Below are 8,222 nucleotides of genomic sequence, written 5' to 3'. Positions count from 1 at the left end.
CAACTTAAGACTTCAATCAACATACCTCATATTCTTTCAATAAATACATCTTTTTGTCTAAACTAGTTAGAGTTTTTGTCACCAATAATAGAACACTGAGTAATGTAATACTCATTTAACCACTGCACAAACCATAATCAGATTTCTTAAAACCGATGCCAGGGCCCCAGTCCCCCCCAAAAAAAATTGAAATCAGAATCTCTGCAGTCTGGGCCCTTGGCATTGATCATTTCAAGAGCTACCCAGATGACTTTTTGTATTTCACTTTGATTAAAAAATCTCTCAAGCACATTCATTATAAGCAGGTGCACATAAATATATTTTAATTCTGACAATATTGAAAGATCTTTTTTTTTTTTAAGTTGGAGTCTCACTCCGTTGTCCAGGCCGCAGTGCAGTGGTAATCTCATGGCCACCACAGCCTCAATCTGCTGAGTTCAGGTGATGCTTCCGCCTCAGCCTTCCAAATAGCTGGAACTACAGGCACACGCCACCACGCCCAGCTAATTTTTTTATTTATTGTAGAGGTGAGGTCTTGCCAAGTTGGTCTCAAACCCTGAGCTCAGGCAATCCTCTCACCTCAGCCTCTCCAAATGCTGGGATTATAGGCATGAGCCACCATGCCTGGCCAAGATTGAAAGATCTTGTATAAGCTTTTAAACTTGTGGCAACTACCAGACCGCTAGTACTTCTTCATTCCACTGTAATAGCAATAGCTCAAATCAGAACTCTGTAAGAGTTTAAGATAGGTCCCACTCATAGATTTGCAAGATCAGATCCACCAGAGGTCTAAAACTCTCCCCACACCACACACACACACACACACACACACACACTCATATACGAGTAATTGTTCTGACTCATATCACATCATGGGGAACTGCATAGATTTTTACGTGCAAAGATATTCAAAGTAGCTGAAAACTGGTTATATACCCAAGTCCAACACCCTCAAGGTTCTAAAACAGCCAAAGAAGGAAAAAGAAAAATTTCTTTGGAGTTGCTCAAGTGCTATGTCATTTCCACCTTGCTCTCTCACAAGGAGTTGGGAGGATGCTCCCTTTCCTTCCATTTAAGCTTTAAAGAGCCTGGACTGTGTCCTCTGGAATTTCTGGAGCCCAAAGGTCTATACCAAACATCAGAGAAAACTGAATTGAGACTGGCCAATTAACTACAAGTCTGAAGGCGTCTCCTTGAGAACAGCCTTCACGCCCTAGATCTGTGAAGGCAAAGGAGATGCACAGCACATGCAATTGGCCACTTTAAACTGAACTTTGCTAGCTCCAGGGCCAATGGGACCTTAAAGGAGCAAATCCCTATGCTAGATGTCAGGGTCTAATGGAGGAAATCAAATTGGACACCTGGGAAATGGCATTACCTCCATCAGTGATTCTTAGTCTTTAGCACATGTCAGAATAATACAGTAGCCTTGTTAAAACAGCTTGCAAGACCCTCCCATTAGATTTTTTTGCTTCAGGTCTGCAGTGGAGTCAGAGAATTTTCATGTCTAACAAGTCCTCTAGTAATACTAACGCTGCTAGTCCAGGACCACACTTTGAGAATCCCTGGCCTACAAGAAAATGGCAGGTAGAGAAAACTTTGAAAGTAAAAGTTATGGCCAAGATTGTCAGTTTGGGACTTTGACTGTGAGGATTAGGTCCTCCTCACTAACTCCACTCTTCCTTCAGCTATTTTGATTTTATGTGAGCTTCCTCTCCTCTATCAAAGTTATCCTGGGCACAGTTACCCAACAACTACTAAGAGAAGAGAATAGAGGATCACGAAATGTTTATGGGGCAGGCCTGGATTCTCACAACTATATTTCACTTTCTAGAATTTAGTCACATCGCTTTACATAAAAACAAGGGCAGTGGAGAAAAATGCAGTCCCTGACCAGTCAGCCATATCTCAGCAACATAGCTCCAAGAGGACCAAGAAATCTTTGGTAGAAAAATTCCTTTCCCATTGTAGGTTTCTAGTCTCAGGCAAGTCTGAGTTTACCTTCTGAGAAAATGTGTGGCTAATAACATAAACATCTTAATTACTAAAATAAATGTTTGTAACTAAAAATGACCAAAGTACTTACTACCTGACTGAGGAAAAAAAAATTATGGGACTCAAGTTTCCATCCAACAGAGAAGAGGCTGAGATAATGGGTTTATAGGAGCAATCCTAGGAAAACTAAAGTTCCCATTTTGTAATTCTACAGGGTTCCTCTCTTTAAAACACAATATTTAATGAAGTCTAAAAATGTTATAGTTTCACATTTATACAGCTTGATATCCTTTATCTATCTATCATTCGTTAAAAAAATGATAAATTTCCTCTTCAAGGATGAAACCTTGCCATTATTGAGGTTATCTTCAAAGTTGTACAGCAACTCCAAAAAATAGGAATGTCCCACAAAACAGCAGGAAACATTTTGCTTTCTAAAGTGATTACTCTTAGTATAGGGGCATTCATTTGCCTGTACTTGTTATACTGTGACATTACTGCCTAGGTCATCTCATAACTGAAAAAGATGGAAAGTCAAAATTAAAGTTGTTTACATTTTTAGTTATACCTCTCTTAAGATTATCCAAAAGAAAATAAACTAATATATGATGCTATTATGTGTCAAAAGAAAAAAGAAAAGAAGAAAGAGAAATATCCTTCATGGTCTTTCATTCATTTCATCAATCAGTACACACAAGGCAGCATCTTTCTCTATAATCTGGTCTCTCCTATAACCTGAATTTTCTCTTTGTTGTTCATTCTGTCCAGTACAATTGTTGCTATCATCAGCATCCATTGGTTCAGTTTTTACTCTCATCCCTGCTTCTGAGTGGGGCAAATCATCGGGCAAAGAAGCCAAGCAATTTTGAATCATCTCAATTACTCGTTCCAGATGTTTCTGAAACCTCTCAGCTGTCTCAAGCCGTTGACGTTTCTGGACCTCCATCATGACTCTCAAGGTCTCTCTTGCTTGGTGGGGTCGGTATTCATTTATAAGATGATGCACATGTACAAAAAGCAACTTAAGATCTTCTAGCTTTTCTTCTCGTTTTATACTCCCAGGGCTCCTTATCAATATATCTAAAAGGTCCAAAAAATTAATAAGGATAGACATATTGAGTTTTCTCAGTTCTTTCTTGTGATCAAACTGCATCGGATGAAGTCGTTCAATGCCCTGACTTTCCAAAGGGCGAATGATAAGATCATCACATTGGAACTGGTTGCCAAACATCATATAACTATCTTTTATTGGAGGGGGAGGCTTAGGAGCTAAGCCTTCCTGGATATTTTCATCCGTATATTCCTTAATGTATTGCATTGGAGGTGGTGGAAGTGCACTCACTTGCTGTGGTTCACCCATTGTAGAAGATCAGAACCTATGGAAACAGACCAAAGACTTAGAGCAGAGCAACAAAACAAACGTGTTACATTTAGTGACTACAGACAGAATATTTTCTACCTTTTCTTCTAGAAGTTTGGGGCCCAGAACAAGATGATCTTCTTAGTTTCTAAAATTAACATTGGCCATAGAAAAAGTCTGCCAGCCTTTTCTAATTAGGTATTATATTCTCAATCATCCACATATGTTTCCCTCTCAACACTTTCATCAGCATAAAAAAAATGATGTAGTATCCTTTCATCTATAAAGAAAAACTTCTGATAATTCAATTTTAAGCACTTGAGAATCTTCTCACTGGATTATATGCTTAGACTTAAAATGGAGTAAGTAGAGGTTATTATGGCCACAGAAGATACTGGGTTTGAAATTTCTATAAGAGATGTAGAAAAGTTATTATGTCTGCCGGGCTCGGTGGCTCAGTCTGTAATCCTGCACCTTGGGAGGCTGAGGTGAGTGAACTGCCTGAGGCAACGGGTTCGAGACCTGGGCAACTTGGTGAGATCTCGTCTCTACAATAAATAAAAAAAAGTCAGCCAGGTGTGGTAGCGCGCACCTGTAGTTCCAGCTACTTGGAAGGCTGAGGCAAAAGGATCACTGGAGCCCAGCAGGTCGAGGCTGCAGTGGCCAGGAGCAGCCACTGCACTCCAGTCTGGGCGACAGAGTGAGACTCCAACTCAAAAAAAAAAAAGGAAAGTTATTATGTCCATATAAAATTGTAGAGTACACTCTGACAAAAAGGATATGGATTTGGATCATTTCATCCAGGAACCTTGAATAATATCAAGTGTCAGGAACTGAGCAGTGTTAATTTTGTCAAAGTGTTTGTTAGAGTTTAAGTGTTTGTTGTTGGACGTCAATCTAAAATATAAAGCAAAAGTGACTGTGACATGAGATTTCACTATGGAGGCAAAATGGATACAATTGGTGAGGGATGTGGAATCCAGAAGTCCTGCACAATGTGACTTAATGTAATGCTACCAAGCTATACTGCTTTACACACTTCTGTATATTCATTTTTGTCATTCTCCAATCTTGACTTCAGCCCCTACAACTCCAGTAAAACTACTCATCAAAGTCATCAAGAATCACATGAACCCGTACGGGTGGTCACTCACACCTATAATCCCAGCACTTTAGGAGGCCGAGGTGAGAGGACTGCCTGAGTCCATGGGTTCGAGACCAGCCTGAGCAACTTGGTGAGCCCTCATCTCTACAATAAATTTTAAAAAATTAGCCAGGTGTGGTGGCATGCGCCTGTAGTTCCAGCTACTCAGAAGGCTGAGGCAGAAGGATCGCCCAAGCCCAGCAGGTGAGGCTGCGGTGGCTGAGCATGCCACTGCACTCCAGACTTGGGCGACAGAGTGAGACTCCGACCCCTCCCCCCAAAAGGAATCACATGAGCCATAGTGTGTTCATCTCAATCTTTCAGCAGTCCTCTTCTTCCTTCTCAACATATTGCCCTCCTCCCTCAATTTCGTGACTCTGACATTCATGTTTTCCTCTTACCTTCCCAGCCACTCCCTCTCAATCTCCTTTACTGTCTCTTCCTCTCCTTCTCTAACTAAACATTAATGTTGGTGTGAACTTTTTTCATCTAGACTTCAAATCAAGATTTCAAATATCCCATCACTTACATATTAACATCATTCCTATATCACAGACTCTGGACTCCAGCAGATGTCACATTCTTTTGTTTCTCAGGAGTGGTCATCCCAAATTCAGAAGCAGGCCCTCAGCTCTTCTGGCACAGCAAAGAATCCTCTGGGGTGGAGAGTTCCCACACACTACAGTTCTCACAGAAGTTGGCCTCATGATCACTGCAAAATCTGTATAATTGATTCCCAGGTGCTAGGCAATACCACCCAAGAGAATATGGGGAAATTCTCATAAACAAGGCAGCCATAGTTCAAAGAGCCACATGGCCAGACCAGAGCTTAGCAAAACAAAGGTCTGCACCAAAAAAGGATTTCTAGAAATGTATCCTATAAGCATGCTGGTGTAAGTACACAAAGATGTATGCAAGGATTTTTAACGCAGCACTATTTGGAAAAGTTGAAAATAATCCAGTCCTTCATCAATTAGGACTGGGTAAAACTGGAGACCTATATAGTACTATACAATCATAAGATAAAAGGAGTGAGGGTCTCTACAAACACTTATGTGCTGTTTTAATTATTTATAAAATGCTCTAGTTGCACATAGCTACAGTCAACTTTTTTTTTTTAGTCATAAAAAAAAAGTCACCAAGACTGGAGTAAAGTGGCACACTCTTGGCTCACTGAAGCCCTGAATTCTTGGGCCCAAGTGTCCTCCCCCATCAGCCTCCCAGGTAGCTGGGACTTTAAGTGTGCACCACCACACCTGGCTAATTTTTTCTTTTCATAGAGACAGGTTCTTGCTATGTTGTCCAAGTTGGTCTTCTGGTCTCAAGTGATCCTCCCACATCTGCCTCCCAAAAGAGCTGGGATTACAGGTATAAGCCATGGCGCCCAGGCTACAACCATTAAAAACTTTTATTTTAACATACACTCAGATTTACAGAAAAGTTGCATGAATATACAAAGAACACTTTATATTCTTCACTTAGATCCTCCAAAGGTTTACATTTTCCTTCATTTTGCTTTACTGGTTTCACTTTTTTTTTTTTTGAGTTGAAGTCTCACTCTGTTGCCCAGGCTGGAGTTGCAGTGGCAGGCTCACGGTCCCTGCAGCCTTGACCTGCAGGGCTCAGGTGATCCTTCTGTCTCAGCCTTCTGAGTAGCTGGAGCCACAGGCACGTGCCATCACGCCTGGCTATTTTTTCTTGATTTATTGTAGAGATAAGGTCTTGCCATGTTACTCAGGCTGGTCTCGAACCCATGGGCTCAGGCAATCCTCTCACCTCAGTCTCCCAAAGTGCTGGGATTATAGGCGTGAGCCACCGTACCAGGTCTCACATTTCTTTTTTTTTTTTTTTTTTTGAGTCGGAGTCTCACTCTGCCACCAAGGCTAGGGTGCAGTGGCATGCTCACAGCCACCGCAATCTCAACCTGCTGGGCTCAGGCGATCCTTCCACCTCAGCCTTCCAAGTAGCTGAAACTCCAGGCGCATGCTACCACACCAAGCTAATTTTTTGATTTATTGTAGAGATGAGGTCTCATCAAATTGCCCAGGCTGATCTCAAACCCCTGAGCTCAGGTGATAATCCTCTCACTTCGGCCTCCCAAAGTGCTGAGATTACAGGCTTGAGCCACTGTGCCCGGCTCATTTCTTTACTCTCAAATACTTCAGAGTGTATTCTCAAAACAAGAATATTCTTATAACCACAGCACAATTTCCAAAATCAGGGAATTAACATTGATCTGGTATTTCAAAATAAAATTTGAGACAGCCCATATTTCACACCACTCAACCCTCTTCAGGTGGGCAGCTCTGTCCTGTGCATCCTACACCATGTATATTCCTCAAGACAGGAATCGCTGTTTTACATCCTCTCTAATGTTATTTTATTTTTTATTTTAAAGATGTGGGGTACAACTCAGGGCTAGGTATACAAATGTTTCATCATGCATGTACCCTTGTAGATGAGGTGTGCCCCACCCACCCAGATTCCCACTGCTGTCAATCCTTTTCTTATAGTATTGCGATAATTGTTCATGGTCCAGTACTCTCTAATGTAATTTAAGTACATCAATTTCATTGTAGAGATGAGGTTCCCAACATTACCCAGCCATAAAGAAGAACAAAATTATGGACTTCACAGCAACTTGGATGGGTTTAGAGTCTATAATACTCAGTGATCTATCACAGGAACAAAGGACTGAGTACCACATGTTCTCACTCATAAGCAAACCCTGAACATTTACCAAAATATTATAAGAAGGAGATTGGCAGTACCCGGAAACTACTGGTGGGGAGGGCACATAACATCATAAGGGTACCTGATCTCAAGCCAGGTGACATGGGACCAAAGGGAGGCCCGAACTTTACCTGTACGATGACCACTCTTATACCTAATTCTGAATTGTACTGCACATCTTTAAAATAAAATAAATATTTAAAGAGAAGAGAAAAAAAAAGAGATGAGGATCCCAAGTCTCAGAGAGGGGAAGGTGAGGGGAAGTGCTGGCACCACATCAAAAGGCTAGAAAATGGTACAACAGGAATTCTTACCCTGTCCCGTTAGCTCCAAAGCACAAGCTCTCTTAAATTCCTAAACCACAAAGCGACTTAACCTGCATATCACAGAAATTATGTCTGTTTCTCTGCCTCCTCTCTAGAGAGAACTTTTCAAAGGTGACGGTATATTATTTCAGTCAAATCAGCACCAAGGTCCACCATCTAGCGTTTGCTCCATTTGTCAGGAAGGGGGAAGCTTTCACCAGAAGAAACATGTTCCAGGACCCACCTCCAGAGACTTGATTCCTGTTTTCTACTGTGAATGGGGGCCCAGAACATCGCTCTCCCGACAGGCTGGGCGCAGTGGCTCTAGCCTGGAATCCCAGCACTTTGGGAGGTCAAGATGGGAGAACTGCTCCAGGCCAGCAGTTCGAGACCAGCCTGCACAATATAGCAAGCCGCGGTCACTACAAAAAAATGAAAGAAAGAAAAAAAGTTGGTAGGCATGGTGGCTCGCGCCTGTAGTCCCGGTTCCTCGGTGGCTGAAGTGCCGGGATCGCGTGAGCCGGGAGTTCGAGGCCGCGGTGAGTTATGGTCACGCCACTGCACTCCAGCCTAGGCCACCAAGCAAGACCCTGTCTCCTAATAATAACTAAACAGTCGACCAAAATTTTAACACAGCCCTTTGGCTGGGCTTGGTGGCTCGGCCTGTACGCTCAGCACTTTGGGA

At 42.1% G+C, this 8,222-nt stretch overlaps 1 protein-coding gene across 1 annotated transcript in view; it reads right to left on the bottom strand.

The window, feature by feature from the left end:
- Nucleotides 1-2,351: 2,351 nt before the first annotated feature.
- MED7 (mediator complex subunit 7) overlaps nucleotides 2,352-8,222 on the bottom strand; it is a 7,364-nt gene continuing 1,493 nt past the window's right edge. The window contains exon 2 of the mRNA XM_008062985.2: nucleotides 2,352-3,371. Coding sequence (XP_008061176.1) covers nucleotides 2,654-3,355 — 702 coding nt within the window. The 5' untranslated portion in view covers nucleotides 3,356-3,371 and the 3' untranslated portion in view covers nucleotides 2,352-2,653. The remainder of the gene's footprint in view (nucleotides 3,372-8,222) is intronic.

This window comes from Carlito syrichta, unplaced genomic scaffold, assembly GCF_000164805.1.
Source record: "Carlito syrichta isolate Samal-C Ts95f unplaced genomic scaffold, Tarsius_syrichta-2.0.1 Scaffold306309, whole genome shotgun sequence".
Taxonomy (NCBI): Eukaryota; Metazoa; Chordata; class Mammalia; order Primates; family Tarsiidae; genus Carlito; species Carlito syrichta.
This window is presented reverse-complemented; position numbering and strand designations above follow the sequence as displayed.